The sequence below is a fragment of the Nanorana parkeri genome, unplaced genomic scaffold (genome assembly GCF_000935625.1).
Source record: "Nanorana parkeri isolate BGI_ZX_2015 unplaced genomic scaffold, ASM93562v1 scaffold459, whole genome shotgun sequence".
NCBI lineage: Eukaryota > Metazoa > Chordata > Amphibia > Anura > Dicroglossidae > Nanorana > Nanorana parkeri.
The window spans coordinates 151,928-171,328 of record NW_017306727.1 but is presented as its reverse complement, the minus strand read 5'-3'; the positions used below and the strand labels follow the sequence as shown (position 1 = coordinate 171,328).

The following is a 19,401-nucleotide window of genomic DNA, read 5'->3' as shown; positions in this document are numbered from 1 at the left end:
AAAACCCATGCAATAAAATGCTTTTATTTCTTGCTTAAAAGCGCATTTGAAATGGTTGCTAGAACTTTGTAAATCACAAAGATTTCTTGAATATTTTAATCAATACCTGAAGTAGAGGTTGCTTTGCACGGTAAGATAGTGCAGGTGTGCCTGTTCTCAGTGAAGCAGTTCCACAAATCTTGAAATAGAATCTTGGGCTAGATTAGAATTTATACTAGATCAAAACATACTTAAAAGGCCGGTATCACTTAACATGTATTAATACTTGATATGAATCTCTGTTTTAATAGAGATATGACATTCGATTTAACATTGAAACATATGTGTTACATTTTGCAACCATTTTGTTTCCAGATCTCTTTTTGACATGTTTTCATTACAAATGTAAAAGAGAAAAAAACCACAAGAATATAGAGTGGTAGAAAAGGAGTAAGTAAGGTTCAGTGGTAAAGTGAACAATGCAGAAAATTATTACTTTAGAAAACAAAAAGGGACTTTCCACTTTAATCCAAATAAAGGGCTTTTATCAGGTTCTTGGATCACAGAGGCCCCATCTGAGCAGTGTGCAGTGGTGTATTATTTTACTGTGATTTTTTTTTTTAACTGTCCCATACATAAATGTTTGTTTTCCGGGAACATGATACTTTCTAGATCAGCTTGTATTGCCAATGGCTGGGCTTAAATTCCTCTTGTATACATTGTCTAAAAGAAGTATTTACTCTCTTGGACGTTTTCCTGTTTAATTGTCCTAGAACATTGGATTTAATTTTTTTGTACATGGATCAAGAGAAAATGACTCTTTAATGTAAAAGTGAAAGCAGATCTGTGCAAAGTAATTTAAATTAATAACAATAAAGGAAAAAAAAACGTAATATAACGGACTCCTCGAGGCTTGACTCTAGGCGAACAGCTAAACACCTAATTACACAGATGAAACGCATGCAGTGTTGTTTTACCTGTCAAAGGAATTGTAGTTTAGCTGATCCAGTCCAGAGATTAACACCGCTCTGCCACACAGCTAAGCCATGTCTGGTGGGACAGGAGACCTTTTTTTTTCTCCTCTGCAGTTAGGTAACCCTAACTGCAGAGAAGGTCTTATCCCTTCCCCAGCCTGTGACTGGACAGTCAAAAGAAAAACATCAGATTGATTAAACTCTTCCACTGTGCTCTCTCCTGTCAGCATGTTTCTTATTAGCGCAGTAGCACCGCAGCACAGCTGACTGACTCCTTATGCTGCTTCTCCTTTTTCCAGGTTGAACTCTGTTGCAAGAGGCAGATACTAAGTCAAATGTGGATACTTACACTGCTTGGATTAAACAAATACATGTAATAGTTTAATAATTATTGCAAAGATGCATTTATTTGTGTCTTCTATATCTGCCTTGTTCAGCTACAACTTTTCACCTCTAGTGTTATTGGGCAGGATTAGTTAAAAAGCAAAATATATTTACCTTTAATTTAGGCAGTCTGCTGAACAACAGGACAGGCACTTGTCTGTATTTTTCAACACATTATATGTTGCGGGCGCTGCATAATTTGTAAATTACTTGTCTGTATTTGCCTATACCGTGATCATTTCTTCAGGTCCTTGGGTGACCGGGATCCCAGTCTGCTCCAACATGCTCGTTTGATACTAACTAGTTATGTTGAGAGCTGACCTGCCCCTTCATGCCTCCTGCCCACTTCTATTGCCCCATCACTGTGATGCACAACCTTACAGGCAAGTAGAAACATGCAGGTTGGCATTGTCCAGCTCTTGACACTATCAGAAAATATTGGCACTTTTATTTTACAGACCACTGGGATTTGGTGCACTGTAAAAGTCATCCCAAGATCTGGGAAAACATCACTAGGTGCCTGCATTGTGGTAAGATGAGAACAAATTGTCAGATGTAAATGGAGTATTAGATGGAGTCATGCGTTGACCTGTGTTTGGACTTAACCTGTGTTTTTGTGTCCAAAAGATTCATGACAAAGGATGTTTGTAGTGTCTCTCAAGTTATTGTTTTGTTATCTACCATGTTGGCTTAAACCCTTGGTTCTCAACTGGTGGGTCGTGACCCAAAAGTGGGTCACGGCCACGTGCTCAGTGGGTCGCTGCATGCCTTCCACTTCTCTAGGTGAGAAGCTCCTCTGCCTCCCCCTAGCGCAGCACTGTCAGTTCTCACATCGAGCAGCTATTCAAAATATGGTGCTGAGGGTCGACTTGAGGTGGCGTGGGCTGGGGCTATGGCCGCAAGGGAGTTCCATCCCTCCCTTGCGTGCCCTGTAGAGGTACCTGGACCGAAGTGACATCACATTCCTGCACCTCTACAGGGCACACAAGGGAGCTGTACAAGCAATGGATGGCAGCTCAGCAGCCCACACTGGACCCCAGGCTGAGGACCCATTTCAGTTCTCGTAAGGTAGGGAGACTGGGTGGACCTTAAAAATGTTTTTGAAAAATGTAGAGTGTGTGAGACTGTCTGTGAGTGTGTGAGATTGTGTATGTAGGTCAGTGTTTTTAAGGGCCCGTTCACACTCGAACAGTGTGTTAAACTGTACCACACAATCACACCTACCGTGCATTCTGGTGTCGGAGGTGTGTTGCGTTGCCATTCATTTGTAACCCAGACGCCCCTCCCACCCACAGTTCATACGCCCCTCCCACCCACAGTTCATACGCCCACACCGTAACTTGGGTCGTGACTTAATGACCAAGGACAAATGTGGGTCCTGAGGGTACACAGGTTGAGAACCACTGGCTTAAATCATGCTTGACTACTATGCAAGGACAAATTACCATGTAGGCACCAAGGTTGATGGACAATCTCACGGATAAGTGCCCAAGATCTGTCTCTATGCTGAAGATGATGTATAAAAACCCTTGCTCTAGTGTACTTATCACACTGCTAATATCATGCTTTCTGATCCACTGCAGTGTAAACTGTATAGACAATCGAATAAATAATAATAAATAATATCCCACCTCAACCTAAACACATAACCATCACGTTGTCATACAATTCATCCCCACACAGCTGCCTCCTCATGTATCACTTGTCCATCCCTTTTAGATTGTAAGCCCTCAGGGCCCTCCTTACCATACTATCTTGAATTGTATTGTGATTGTAATGTCTTCCTTATATTATAAATCGCTGAGCAAACTGTTGGCGCTATATAAATCCTGAATAATAATACTAAAACCTGGTTCATGCTCCTCATGTCATGACTCTACATTGGAAGCAGCCTGCTCCATTCCTGGTTCTGTAAGTTTACCTTAAAATAAGTTATCTGTGGTTATATTTTGTTTTATTTATATTAATAAAATCTATACCACACATGTAAAATGTTTTAAATAGTATTGCCATGTCTTGGGATGATTAGTGAGTACATTGTATAATGTACTGGTTAGTTATACCCATAGCTTTACACACACACACACACTTATATGTAAGCTTTATGAAGATTGTATTTGTGGTAGTTTTTGTGAAGTCATGTATCAGAAATCCAGGTCATGTATATATTTGTTTGTACTGGATATGAGCTATTCTGATTAATATAAACAGTGAAAAACAGAAACCAGAGTATCAGAGCAAATGAACCCAACCCCTCCAATAGCATTAATGCATAAAAAATACTTGAGTGGAAAATTTGTCATGCTAAATTTATGGGCAATTACAAGCAAACCACATTTACTAATGTCCTAAACCACAAGTTGCCACATCATTTGGAAAACACACTTTTTTCTTTTGTGGAAAACTAGTGACTAATGTTTAAAATTTTGGAAAATAATATTACATTACCACGTCATTAGAACAGTGACAATGTGATTAATTCCCAGGATGAACATGTCACAAGTGAAGAATATCTTTCCAGTCTCAGGGATGTGTACGTGACAGCTGGTTCGGTTTAGCTAAAGCCTGGAAAAAACACACACGCTGTGGTGTAATAGATTTCTATCAGTCATCAACTACCTGTGTGTGAACCTTCCTTGAGGCTTCTCATATATTTTTATAATGTACTGTAAGGGGGGAATATTTCTCTGCAGTATGTACATTAAAGCAGAATTCTAGGCACATTTTTTCTTAACCCTTGCAGTAAGTCATTTTTGTCTAGGTGCTCAAAAAAGGTTATACTCACCTGAACCGTGGAGCGGGCTAGCTGCTACTACGGTCCCTAAAGCCCGTCTCCTCCTCAGCTTCAGCGATGGTCTGTCCCTCAGTGTCCTCACACCCCATACACTTTGTATAGAACGTGATGACTCTCCTCTTCCTCCGCTGCAGCAGAGGGGGAAAAGAAACTCCAGGGACCAGTCTAAAAGCAAGCCATCTCTGAGTATCGAGTGAGTCTAACTTTTTTTAAGCATCTATTAAAAAAAAATGGGCACTTAACCTTTGCATTGAGGGGGTAGCCCAACTGCAGGGGTGAAGAAAAAATGTGCCCGAAGTTCTGCTTTTAAATGTGTCTCTTTTCCTGCACCAATTAAACATGTGTATAATGATGCAGTTCTAGTCATTTATTGTAATACCTAATCTACTTGTCTTACTTCAGTTACTTTAGTCCTAGGGTACTTGAAACCAAAAGCCTTATGTTTTTATAATGGTTTTCTGCTTCAAGTTTAGCTGTTGGGCGGAGTGCTGGACCATGGATGTCACTTATTGCCGGTGGTTCCAGACTCTGAACCTGTAGGAGCCACTCACAGCTTTGACAGCACAATTTTAAAATGGCAGTATGTCCTGGTCTCTGCCATGACTGTGTGTAAGAATATTTTAGAAATTAGAGTAATTTGTGATCACTCTTCATGCATCATAGCTGAACAAAAACAAATAGAAAGTAGAGATGCGCCGATACCGATACTAGTATTGGTATCGCTGCCAATACCGAGTATTTGGGCGAGTACTCACATTCTACCAAATGCTCCGATACCGGAAATTTTGGTCAGAGGGAGATCTCCCTCTGACCGGCAGTGCGAGGGAGCATTGAGCCGGCTTCCTTTCCAATCAGGAAGTCGGGTGGTGGGTTATGACCCACCTCCCTGATTGGTTAGGAAGCCAGGCTGCCTAGCAATATGTGAAGCCGGCTTCCTAGCCAATCAGGAAGCCAGGCGGCACAAAACTATCCACCTCTCACCTTTCTGATTGGTCAGGAAGACAGGCTGCCTAGGAACAAGTGAAGCCAGCTTCCTAGCCAGTCAGGAAGCTGGGAGGCGGGTCACGACGTGCTGCCAGGCTTCCTGATTAGCTAGGAAGCCGGCTTCACTGGTCAGAAAGGCCGCCAGGATCCCTAGCAACAAATCAGGAAGCTGGATGGCACCTAATGACTTGCCACCCGGCTGATTGGTCAGGAAGCCAGGCAGCCAAGTGAAGCCGGTGTTATTTCAATAGAACACCGGCTTCCCAGGCAATCAGGAAGCTGGGTGACGGTTCATGATCTGCCGCCCAACTTCCTGATAATTGGGGCACGTAGCACCGGTATCGGCGAGTACAGAAAATCAAATATTGGTACTTGATACCGGAAAACCGGTATTGGTGCATCCCTAATAGAAAGCTTTGCTCTCATAAGCACTAGTAGCTATCCTTCCCAAATACTCCCAAGCATCTAGTGGTGACATAAGGACTAGAATAAGGAAACCCACCGCACCAGAGTTTACTTTTGTGGAGGGTGGGGGGTGCAGTTTTTGGGAAAAATTTTCAGGAGCCAATTTAAAGGAGTTCTATAGTCACAGTACATACTATCCTGTTATAACATCAGCATTGTAATAGGAATACTTATTATAGTTGTTTTTGATAATGCAATCAAAGCTTGCCTGAAAAAAAATCCCTTTTATGTAGTGAGTGCTGCCTTCTTCTGTCTGCCCATCACTTTCATCAACTTCATGGATTCCCAGTGTACTTTGCATATCTGTCCCTGCTACATGATGTGATGCAATCTCAATTCCTCAAGAGTGCACATTTTATGTTTATTACTGGTATTTATATAGTGCTGACAATTTACGCAGCGCTTTACACAGTGCACATTCACATCACTCCGTGCTCTCGAGGAGCTTACAATCTAAGGTCCCTATCCCACATGTATACATACGATGGCCAATTTAGACAGGAGCCCACATGTCTTTGGTGTGTGGGAGGAAACTGGAGTACCTGGAGGAAACCCACGCAAACACAGGGAGAGCATGCAAACATATCCCATCATGCATTGCTTCCAGCAAGCAATGATAATGTTACTTTGTTGAGACGATGAGTGGTAGTTTAGAAGGCAGACTCTGAGAGTTGTGACACAAGGAAGTCCATATTCACAGGGCTCAGTGAAATTGTGTCAGTGCATTGAGGAAGTACATCCTATGGGCATCTTCAATAAGTACAGTATATGGGTATTAGTAGTGGGATACAACTTCAATTAAGAAAGAAATTCAATATAGGAAAACATGTATTTTTATTTTTTGACCATAAATACCATTTAATTGAGACAGTTATTTATATTAAGAGATCTAAACAGCTCTGGCATTAGAAACTACGGAAAAGTTTTTTAGACCAAAAATCTTCCTTCAGATTATTATAAATAGGAACAACATTTTCCCACAATCGTACAATTCCCAAACGGAAAGCTTTTGTTTTTACTTTTCTCCTAATTGTTATTCCTGGTCACTCATTTGCATACACAAGGAAATTATAAGAGAAACCTGAGAGGTGTTTATATCCCACAGTAATACCTGCCTGGAGCCTCGGAGTCTGCCACGTATTTTGAGATTCGTTCATATACATTAAGTTTGCAGGATTACCTCATACGTCAGCTTTCCATGTGCACCTCTAAGGCTCAACATCCAAATCCTGTCCTGAAATAGCACACATTCCTCCTGAACAAAGTGTGATTTATGCAATACATTACTACACTTAATTATACTGTCAGTGTGATTGCACGGATCCCCTGAGAAATATCCATGTCACAAAAGAAACACTGTTCAAGGTGTTATAATCAGATAATGTAAACCCCCAATATTTAATTATGGCAATTGAAGGAACACTGTCAGCCATCATGCCACTGTTTGATAGCTGTCATGTTATAAACCTGTAATAGGAGGACTCTGACATGCAAGAGAACAGAAGAGGTCTGAAATAATATTTTACAAGCGTCTAGTATTATCATAACACACATGCGTTATTTTTCTCCTGAAGATTTTGTATTGCAGATCTTACGTAAATTTAATACAGAACTATATTTGATGTATCATTTATTTATTTTTGGAGCTACCCCCGCACTGCAAGGGTTAAGTGCTTGTTTGTGTCTAGGTTAAAGAAAAAAGTTATACTCCCTCACTCCTGGAGACTGGTCCCCTCCCTCTTCCTCTCTCCCCCTCCACTATAGCGGTCTAAGGATCTTCATGTCATTGTGTTCTATACAAGTGCAACTACAGCAGAGGAGGAGACAGGCTGGAGGGAGCGCTGTCACAGCTGGCCTGCTCTAAGGTTTAGGTGAGTATAACTTTATTTTTTTAATCCTAGGCACAAACACTTTGATCCCTTTCAGTTTGAGGGTAGCCCTGCTGCAAAGGTTAAGAATTTTTTCCCCCGGAGTTATTCTTCTTGTGCAGCATATGTTGTAACATATGTATATCAACAGTCCAAGTCATGCCATACCTGTCAGACCTAAAGCAGAAATTATAAAGGGTCTATTTGTCAAATGTTTTCACAAAGGATTCAGCCAACTTTCACCATCACATATTTTTGACCTAAAATTCAATTGGAAAAGTGAGTGTTTATATTTGACACTTTTTATTGTATCAGTATTTTTTAAAAGCAGAGCTCCTGGATAACCGTTCAATACACAGTTGAAACACATATGTGAATTGTTTTACTTGCCAAAGCAATTGTAATTCTGTTTAACCAGTCTTATGATTCACACAAAGCTCTGTACACTTATTTCCTCGGTCAGATTTGCAGTATGATGCTTTAAATCTCTATTTCAGTTTGCTCATTGCCCAGTTAGTAATCATTATCTCTGTCCACTGAGCAAGATTTAAAGTGACATTAAACCCTCAGATCTTTTAACATAAACCAATACTGTAATGTGTGCCTTACTGTAATCCATGGTAGTTTCCCTTCTCTTTGCTGCTCTTCCTTTTTAAATCTGTATCTCTTCTCATGCTTGGGGAGAACTTCCCTTTGCAGCTGAGTGCCTCTTCCTGTAGTGCTGGCTCAGGTTGTGAACCTTCACACAGACACCATGTATCCATTTCAGAGACAAGGCAGTCTGCTGCAAATCAGAAGTTCTGCCCAGCAAGAGAACAGATACAGATTTAAAAGGAAGAGCAGCAAAGAGTAGGGAAACAACCATGGATTACAGTAAGGCACACATTACAGTATTGTTTTATGTTAAAAAATCTGAGGGTTTAATGTCACTTTAAGAAAGGAATCAGTAAAGTTGAATCTACTAGGAAGTGCGGTGTTGAAGAGGCATGTAAGTCACAAATACAACTGAATGGAAGTACAGATCTATTGGCAGGCAACACATCTTTGGGTAATTCAACAGTGTATTTAGCAGCTTGCTTAGTGTTCCCCTTTATGTGAAAGCAGCATAAGATATAAATTATGTGCTGCTTTCATGTAAACGGGAACTGTTGTTTGCTTAAAAAAGACAATTAAAAAAGTCTGTAGAACAGGAATTTCAATCTAATGGTGTGAAACTGCCACGTTTATTTAATTTATTGTTAGAGTTCCGTATGTAGAACACACACAGCTATATTTATCATAGTGCAAGATTGATTGACTTGGTTACATTTATTATTTTTGATATTTGCCTCGTCAATGTGACAAAGGTTGATACAGGTAAAAAAAGCAATAGCCATTTGATATCAAAGCACTTGGACACATTTTAATATATTTGAACTAGATGATAAGCATTACATTAATTACAGAAGGTATATAATGTTTAAGGGTATATTTGGATTGGTTATCTATGAGCAGCCTTATCAGCTCTGATCAAGGAAAACACTTCATTTCGAAGTCCTAGTGCTTGACTTTTATAAAAAGAAACATCTATTTCAATGATGTAAGTGTATATGTTCATATAGTTGATGCATATTTTTAGAAAATTTGTAGTACCATTCAAGTCAATATGTTTTTTTATTCCTTATTGGTCAGAATGGGGAATTTCGGGTTTTTATTTAGGACTGGATGCTCGGAGAATTTCCCTAACATGTAGACTGCATTAAAAACTGGAGCGCTATTATAACCCTTCCTAATTCTATCTAATATGGATCAGTTGCTTTCCTAGGTCTCTAGGAGGTCCAATAAGAACTGTATTAGCATATTATCAACTATCCGGTTCCATTACCAATAGCCCTGACAGGACCCCATGGCAGATCTGTATAGATAGAGGTATTAGGGCCTGTGGCAAAACCTATTCAAGTTTTATTGATGTCGTAGCTTGTTTTGAAAAGGCTAAATGCTTCTGGAAATAAGGTTTATACTCCTTTAGGTTGAAGCATAATCCTCTTTGACATACTTATTTATCAAACTTCAAGAAGTGAGATGTTCACCTTAATGTACAAACCTGTAGTGTAAAGATGACAGTGATAATCTGACTTCACAGAAGCATTTTATTTTAATACACTTGTGTGCATAAGAACTGCTGACAATTCTCACCAACTGGCAAGAACAGTCAAGGGCAATTACAGGTCTGTTTGATGGCTGTGATGGTTATATAGTTTAGTGCTCCTCACCACTTGAGTTAATAAGGTCTGCTGTCAATTCAGCCATGTGTATGTGCACTGCATATTATACACTGTAAGATCTCAGCACCTCATACAGGGAATATGCAGCACAAGGACAAATGACTCTATTAGGCCTATTGCACGAAGCCAATTGAATTAAATTGGAACTGTGTTCTTTGTAGTGGACATCTGTATTTGCATATTATATATGCAGGTTCAGCTTTCTAGTTGTTCCTTGCTGATTCTTTTATCTCACTGCTAGTCAGCTGGGCAGGGTCTGTATGTTTCAAAAGAACTTACCTAAGGACACGAAGAGCCTGCTCTTGGTAGCCGGAGACCATGTGATCTTTGCCTATACTTTAGGTCACACAAGAGTGGCCTGGACCAGCTTTATGGCAAGGAAGAAGCACTTTGTTCACTTAAATTTGTGATTTGGTTTGGTAATGCTGACGTACCCTATCAATTTATGTTAAGTGTGATCTTTATTGATATATCCAGTTGAAATATATACTGTAGAAGCCTATCCAAGTGTTTGGCACCTCATTTTCAGGGGAAAAGGAAATGACTAGCCCACAATCATGGAGATCTGGAAAGAAAACTTAAATTTGTACTATATGCGCCCCTCGTTAAATCACACAGAGCAAGCCTGGCTTAGTAAATGTCTGTATATTATTGCCAAATGGTACTTTCTGAGTAGACTGTATGTGCCAACAGGAGGTAAATTAAGTCAATACACATTTCACACTGGCTTAGAGAGCTACAAGTAAGCCTTGTACAACAAATTACTTGATAGCTGAAGATTTGGAACCAAAACTAAAGTGACGTCAGTAGAACCATTTTGAAGTTTTTTTGAATAATCTATATCTTAGTCTAAAGTTTTTTTTTTTGCAGAAATATTATGCCAGTTTGTTCAGAGAAAGTGTGTCAATAATTTTATAATTTTAGTTTTTACTTATATTTTTCTGTATTATTGCTTTCCCATCACACATACATTTTACCGCACAAAATGTTTATTGTTACAGCAGTTACACTGAGCGCTTGCCATAAGTTTTCATTAACATCTTTCCTGTCCAGTGGAGCTTAAAATACAAATAATGTTTTTCTGTTCCATGGAGCTTAAAATATAAAACACTCTGAGAACTGAAAACTTACTAATGGCTTTAATACAACAAAATAATACTTTTCAGTTTGGTTGTTATGAGATTTGTGAAGTGGAAAAGACAGGAGTTTTGAATAAGGCAGTTAATGGTGTTGAGTTCTTAAAACTGGACAATTGACCTGTATGTAGATAAAGATCTATTTATTGTTAGAGGAACCAGTGTATAAAGTCATTCAGGGAATTTATTATGTTTGTGCATTTGCTGTATTAGTTATAACCAAATTGTGGCAAGCTGGCCATAAATTATGCAAATGTCAGTCCGTTCTTTAGTATCCAGCTGAAATTCACACAGTGGGTGCTGCTGTCGGCACCCTTTCAGCCGGCAGTGCTCGATCAGCTGATCTGAGTAGCTGCCTGGAAAATCTTCGAACAAACAGAACCGGTAACCGGTGAGCTGCCGGCTCTGTTGGGGTATTCTGACGGTAGCCGCCGGACGCTGTTAGAATACAAAGGAAACAGCAGGAGACTCCTTGACCAATGCTCATAAGCTCATTCAGCCCACGGTTGAACGAAAAAAAATAGAACAGTGTATTGGCCAACTTTTAGTTATGCAATAAATTAAGTATTTAAAAGTTATTGATTTTTGATTAGGATACATGGGTCAATTGCTCAATTCCTTGGCTCATAACACACACAAGGATGCCCCAGCCAATGCTCTTACACATATCACTGGCCCCAGTAATGTTAATTGCAGCACTGACAGACTAGTTCAGACCTACCTGAGCACTAAATCTAACCATACACTGTTAGGATGTTGGCTGATTTCTGTGAATCGGCTATAATGCTAACCGCCTGGCTTGGCAAACCTTACTGAGCGATTTATCACGCGGTAATTCCCGCGATATCGCGGCTATTTACCGCGCGATATCGCTCTCCAATGCTTGGCAATGGGGCAAAGGGTCCTGCTGTCGCGGGTCGTGCGTCGCTACAGCAGGACCCTTTTTGGAGCGGATTTTGCCGCGATTCTAGCTTGCTCAATGCAAGCATTTGCGCAATATCGCGCAAAATGCAAATCGTGCGATTTGCAAATCGCGCAGTGTGACTGGGGCCTTACTGAAAATCGAAAGAAGCCGGACAGAAAATTGTTGGCCAAACAGTGATGGCAGCCATTCAACTATAATCACTGTTCAGGTCTTCTGACAGTCCAAGGTGTCTGGAGGAAAGACTGTTAGCTACAATAAAAAGAGACTTTATTTGCTGCTTAAAGTGATATTAAAGTACAAAAAAATGAATCCTGGTAATCCTGTTTTTCATTGTAAGATCATGGTGACCTGTCAACTGTTGCTTAATGTTTTCTTGTCATGTTTCACTCCAGATCACTTGACACTGTGCTGAGCAGTGCTGTGCAAGCCCTTTCTGTGGTGGATTCCCATCTTGTTGAATTGGAAGGTGATACCTTGTGTCTGTATGGATTGGGAGCTCTGGAGTCTCTGGACAGGACGTGGAGTGTTCAAACAGCAGGCTCTGTCAACACCATCTGCTTCACCTTCGTAGATTTTGAGGATATAGTACAAGTGTTAACAAAAATAAGACTCAAACTTCCAAATATTGTGGTAAGAGTAAAAACTGGAAATATGGCAGATGTGACTGGATTTTTGTTCTTTGCAGAATCATTTAGAATCATTTTTTAAATTATTCCAATTTCCATTATTGAAATAATGGATAGAGTTTAAACCTGTATTGGAGAGTGTCCCATCACATTCCAAACCAACATATTGCAGTATATAGCTCCAATGGGTGCTGAAATGGCCAACAGATGGTGCCATACAACTAGAAGAAGTAATAAGGTCATCAGCACACCTAGGCCCATTTTACCGATTCATCTTTTATTCACATTAAGATAAACATGGTGTCACAATCGATCACAATGTTTTGGAACAACTTGCCGTCCCTTCATCAGGCAAAACAATGGACCTTAATTCTGGGATAAGCACATATTTTCTAAATACTATAGAAACATGTATTCCTACTTGAATCTTGATCTGCTTGTGTATTTCTTTCAGAACTGTGCAGTAATCCAGCATCCATTTTCTGTGTAGGAGCTTTCTGTTTTAAAGATCAGTCACTGCTGCTCTCTGCTTGTGCAGGGTGACTGGTCTTGTATCCGCCCCCTCATATAGCTTTCTGCAGGCAGTCTGTAGTGGGGGGACCTGCTGAACCCCTTCCACAGCTTTGCTTTATGTACAGGATATGAGCAGCACAGTGATGATGACCCTGCTACTTTTACAGGGTCATATTTGGCTTTCCAAATGCATTTGGTGCACACAAAGTGGATTTATATCCTTTGTGGATACAGAGGAATATATTTAAATGAAAGATTTTATTCAGCTTTAAGTCATAGAACAAATACAGTAGTCCATAGTAATTAATCAACACGCATTTTTCACTAACCTGACATCTAAAATTTACAACATCATTGTACATTGTACATCAATATTGCACTTTATTCTGTATAAACAAGACAAAATGCACTATGCATGAGCTATGCTGCATGTACTATGAATTAAAGGAGGCTTGAAAGAGAACTATCGGCAGATCTTTTCTTGGCGTTCGTTCTCTTTTGGATCACAGAAGGACATTTACTAGTGCCCCCCTGTGACCCAAAACTCTGCATATTGATATTGTTCGCTCTAGGCTAACAGCGCAGAGCCATGCTGCAGCCGGGAAGGATCCTGACAATATTGTCAGGCTCCACCCTGCTACTTTATTGACAGCTGGCTCTGCTTCTTAAAAGCCAGAGCCAGCTGTGCCAGCCCCCTTTCTACAGTCCCTAAAATCAGCGCTGGAGGAACTGAGAAGGGAGTAGGGGGGGATCCCTGCGGGGAGCGGTGACTGACGGTCACCGCTCTCTGCAGGGAGAAGATCATGAATTGAGCGATCAGCGGTATGTGATCACACAGTTTTCGATCTATAAAACCGATGTGTGGCGGCTGCAGTGTCACACATCAGCTCTAATTTTGGGGATGAGTGTATTTCACTCTCCTCATAGTTCTTCTTTAAACAATGTATTTGACCTATCAGTATGGTAAAAATTCTTACACTGAAGATAAATAGAATATTGCTTGCAACCAGCGTATGCAGCTCCCTGCCTTGCAGTGCAGCTTGGTAAATTGACGTCACCTTCTTCATCCTTTTACATGAAACATTCTTTCATAAAATTTAGCATCCCTGATTCCCTCTGGCCAAGTTTTATCTGATGTTTGCACAATTCAAATTGATGCTTAATCCAGCCCAAAGGAAATGGAATGTTGTCAGTAATTCGGAGTAAAAAGGCACAATCATGAGGAACCATAATGGGCCACGGCTGCCTTATAATGGTGAATTTCTGTAGAGTTGCTTTTTCTGGTTGCTGTATTCACTATACTGAACAGATTATACAGCAGATTTATGCCAGCCCCTTAGTTCATATATTGCTCTTTTCCTCACCAGTATGATTGTATGAAAATGAGCAGACATTAGAAGAGGCACCTTTTACAGAGATGCACAATTATAATGCAATTAGTGCCCAAGAAAATGTCTTCTTGCTGCTTTACTCATAATTACTGACATTATAATTCTGTTCTGCTGGATTAATGCATGTATTTATGCAGTGCAAACACCAAGGAAAGCAGTGGACTGGAGAGAGTTTTATGAATGGCTGTTTCCTGTGGCACTAAGGATAAGGACTGGAAGGATTAAGGGGAGGAAGCCTGGGAAGCTGACCATAATGCGCATGGGTTTTGATTAGATGTTTGTCCTTTTTAAATATAAGATTTTTCCAAATTCTCTTCTGACTTTTTTGCTATGTTATAGGACAACCAATGGGACTGTGCATGTTTACTTTTAAACTTGATGTTTGCCTTAATGCATTCTTTTGTGAATAGTAGATATCACCAGTAAAGTCACCAGTAGAAGTAATGTTCAACATTTTGGGGCCATGCATGAGCCCCTTTATCAGACAAAGTATCCCTGTCTGAAGGGGACCCTGCATGGCCCCAAAATGTTGAACACTTGCTTCCAATGGCTACCTTCTAATAAAGTCAAATTGAGAAACAATTTAGTGTGCTGTTGATATGCATTCTGTAGTTTAAAGCTGACAGCTCCATCTGTCTAATTACTACAGAACCCTCATAGCTGAACCTTGGATCTTAGTTCTTATTTAATGTGCAACTCAATATTCTTTTTCCATATATTGTGTAGGCTTTAACTTCTCAGCACTGCATTAATAAAATGTAGCCATTTTCAATATAAAGGGCACTATTCATGTACACAACCTATATCTAGCCAAATAGAAGAATATAGTTTCATTGTACCACAGTATTATGGACTGAAAATGGGGATTGAGGTGCATCATCTTGTACTGTATGCAGAAATGTAATTATGATAAATATATTGTGGCCTAGTCACTATTTAAAGAGTGTTTGTGAGGCACAAAATATTTACCAGACCAAACAGTGGCTGTGGACCATCACTACAAATGTCTACAGCATTTGAGTTTGATTTGTGCACAGTGAAAGGTTCATTCACTGTTAACTACGGAAAAGGATTGGTTGAACATCATTACATGGGATTTTCAAGCATGCTGAATCATTCATAATCTTAAGAGGAGCCTCACTTCTTGCCATATATACCGTACATTTAATCCCACTTAATGTTTGGCTTGGTTTCACTACTTGCCAATATTCTGTGTGACCAGCCTTTCTGAACTCTAATATGTATATAATGAAGGAAGGTGAAATCATTATAGCCATACCAAACTAAAAGTTATGCCTGTTTATTATTGAATAATGATAACCGTGACTATCTATATTAATAAGTTGTTTAAATCTCTATTTTCAGCACCTTAAATTTAAAGAAACAAATCTAACCACCTTGAATCAATTCAATGCATTAGCTCAGCTGCGTCGACTTGATCAGTTGACTGTGGATCCTCAGGGAAACCCTATAGTTAACTTCACTCTATGGAAGTATTATGTGCTGTTTCGATTGAACCACTTCAACATTCAGAAAATCAATGATGATGAGGTAAGGACGCTCGTACCACAGATGGATTCATGTTTATTACCAAATACCGGCATCTGATAAAGTACTCCATAGTCAATATGAATAAAGTGTTGCTCTTCTGCCAGGTTTTTTTTTTTTTATAAATTGCAGAAAGATTAGAACATCTGCCAGGTTTTTATTGTTCTCTGTTCCTGTAGTGTAGATTTCCCCTGAGGACAGTTGTCACTGAAAATGAGGTCAAATCCCTTCACCCAAATTTGTTAGAACAGGCAGTAAGGGAGAAACTTCCAGAGGGAAAACCTGCCCTAGTGACAACCGTGGGATTCCTGATTACTGTGGGGAAATTTCTTCGCATTCCTTGTTGTGCCACCTGGACAGCAAGTGAAAGGAAGTCTTGCCAGCAAGGATGCAGGCAGCAAAAAAGAAAACAACCCTTAGGCCTCATTCACACTGCTAAGAGTCGGCCTGTACATATCCGTGCTACATGCACGGCCGTATTGGGCCACTCCCGGGAAGGACAGGTGCTGTGTGTGATTGTACGCAGCAGCCTGTTCTTCTCTATGGGAGCACAAGGCCGTACGCTCACCCAAATTGCACATCCATGCTGGTGTCTCTGCCCGGACGCAGACAGGATTCATCCTGTCTGGCTACGAGTACGGACACCTGCACGGATGTGCAGTTCGGGTGAGCATATGGTGGCGTATTCCAATAGAGAAGAACAGGCTGCTGCGTACAGTCACACGCAGCACCTGTCATTCATGAGCCGATACGGCCGTGCACGCCGCACGTATCTGTATGGGCCAGCTCTTAGCAGGGTGAATGAGGCCTTAAAGTTGATGTTTCAGTTATGTTACAGAATTGTATGAATAAATTCCTGACATGTCACATTTATACAGCAACATTATATTTTTTTCAAAAAGGAATCTCTGCTGCAGAAAGCGTTTACTAGGACTCTCCCACAGTGATCAGACTGCAACATTGTAACATTGTAACAGGCATTGGTACTTTTTAAACTTAATTTTGCCATCTCTAAGCCAACATCCAGTAAGTAGATGCTGACCCTGAGGGCTTGTTCACACCAGCAGCCAAACTCAGCCACACAGCTGCTGGTGTGCGTGTATCCTGACCGTTTGGATGCGCTGGATCAAGCCACGTCACATGGTTTCTTTTTTTTATTGATCGAACTTTATTGAAATGTTACAAGTTCTGTGGGCTCACCGTGGTCCAATGAGACTGTACCGCATCTCACTGCTGTGTGTTTTAAATGCACACCAATGGAATGCACCACCCATGACAAGGCTGCACGAGAAAAAAATGGCCAGCGCAGTCGGAACGCAGATGGTGTAAACAAGCCCTGAATGATGTCTCAGCAAAGAAGGCATTATCCTTGTGGAGAGAAATGCTGATGGTGGCCACATTCACTAATGTGACCAGCTGTACACTGCGGCTGTGTATTCCGGGCACAAAAATGCGCCCACAATTTACATTCTACGGCCTAATGCACCTGTGTGTATGAGTCCTAAAAGTCATATGCTGTTACTCTAAATATACTGTTTTTAACTGCAAAATGTTTATTGTGCTCTTTGGCAGGTCACTCAGAATGATGTCATCATGTCTGAGAGGCTCTTTGGAATTCTTGCCTACATTGCATCATCAGAGTTACCGCAGTATAGGCTCGCTGCCCTGCTTGGTGATACCAGGTATATATTAATTGTCCCAGATGACTGTGTGTACTGGCTAGCTTGCCATGTAAGAGAAATTTTTACAACAAGCATTTTTAAAGCTTTGTTAGCTTCAATTTTCTTGAACTCTTTGAAGTACCATTCACTTCCAGTCTTAAAGGTTAAAGCTCAGTATACCGCGAGCTACAGCTCCCGGTATACTGAGACGCCGGAACGGATCCTGACTGTCGAGATTCACCCTGCTGCGGGATTGACAGCTGGCTCTGCCTATCCAGAGGCAGAGCCAGATGCACCCCCTCCCCCGTCCGTTCTGCCTGTCAGTGCTGGAGGACAGTCAAGGCTCTCTCCAGGGATAGATCGAGAAGTGAGCGAGCGACGGTATGTGTTCGCTCACTTCCCGATCTACTGAGCCGACCTGTGGCAGTTCCATTGTCACAGGTCGGCTCAGATTATGAGGCTGAGTGAAAATCACTCGCCTCATAATTCTCCTTTAAGGTAAAAAATGCCCAGTACCTTTCTGTGTCCCCTCCACACTTGCCTGTGAAGAGTACTGTCACCACTGCCGGCTCCTAAACTTCCTGGTTGTGGGGGAGGATACTAAGGGTAGAGGAGCCATAGGCTCCTTCTGCCATCAATCAGCCTGTTGGGCAGAGAGGAGGGGCATGGCCTGCCGCAGGGCTGTGTGTGTCTTTGGACGCACACAGCTACTGTGGGCACAGTTGGGAATGCGTACACACTGGTGCCTCCACAGCAGCCACTCATCTGATGGAGGCACCCATGCTGGTGATGGGGGCACCCACTAGAGAGCGAGGAATTGAAAACCTTTTTAAAAAAGAAACCAAAGGATATACATCCCACGCATATAAATAATAAAAAAAAAGTAAAGGTTTAATGCCACTTTAAAGGTTAGAACACATACAGTATTTTAATGGGGGTGTTGACTGTCCTTTTAAATTGACTTTTGGCAAGATTCAGAAGTCTTTCAGCAAGCTTCAAGCAGTCCTGAAGTTTGCTAAAAGCCTGCTGAAACCTCCTAATAGCTTGTATAAAGCGACAGCCAGCACTCCCATTAAGATATTACCCATCTCTCCCAGGCTGGAGCTCAAGGGTGTTTTAAAGGATTCAGGTATACTACTGGAAGCTTGTGAAAGGTTTTGTAAATGCTTGCTCTATATCAGGTTCTGCAGACCAGTGTGGTTTGCAAACATTTTTCATCAAATGCTTATGTTTGTCACAGACAGTCACCTCCAACTCTTAAATTAGGTTTTCCACTCCTCTCTGTCTCCGTTACAACGTTCACCAGAACAAATAGAGGAGTAATTCTCCCAGTGGCAATACAGACAGCAATAAAAACTTGGCAGGTAGTTTGACTATCTCCACTCTATCTAAATGTAAGAAAAACATTGCCTCTACGTACACTACCACTTCAGGACTGTCGTATGTATATAAATGGTGCAGTCCTGAAGTGGTTGTACCAAGAGCGCGGCTGCTGCAGCAGCGATGGATGTCGCATGCAAGGGTGCGGGCGGCTATAGAGCATGCATGGAGATAGGCCATTAATTACTCCCCCTGTTGATGCCAGCTATCCTGGGGTCCGTTGTCCCCTGTATGGGTCCAGGAGAGTCACAGCAATTTTGTGCACCTTGATCAGAAGAAGATCAGCACACTTGCAGTGGCTTATCTCCCCTCCAATCACTAAAACCAGAAGCTACGTATGTTACATCACCAGTTTCAGCCTGTCATTTCTCCAGCTGCTGTGGCTGGAGAACAAGCTGATGAAGCACGATCTGTGATTCATCAGTTTCTTTGGGGTCCATAGGTGACATTAGGTGTCTAATAGACTCCTGATGTCTCTATAAAGAGAAGCCATAATTTCCTATTTGCTA

At 41.0% G+C, this 19,401-nt stretch overlaps 1 protein-coding gene across 1 annotated transcript in view; it reads left to right on the top strand.

Moving 5' to 3' along the window:
* Window positions 1–19,401, top strand: part of LRRC49 (leucine rich repeat containing 49) — a 96,235-nt gene that overhangs the window by 64,032 nt on the left and 12,802 nt on the right. The window contains exons 13-15 of the mRNA XM_018560495.1: window positions 12,166–12,403; window positions 15,669–15,854; window positions 17,424–17,533. Coding sequence (XP_018415997.1) covers window positions 12,166–12,403; window positions 15,669–15,854; window positions 17,424–17,533 — 534 coding nt within the window. The remainder of the gene's footprint in view (window positions 1–12,165; window positions 12,404–15,668; window positions 15,855–17,423; window positions 17,534–19,401) is intronic.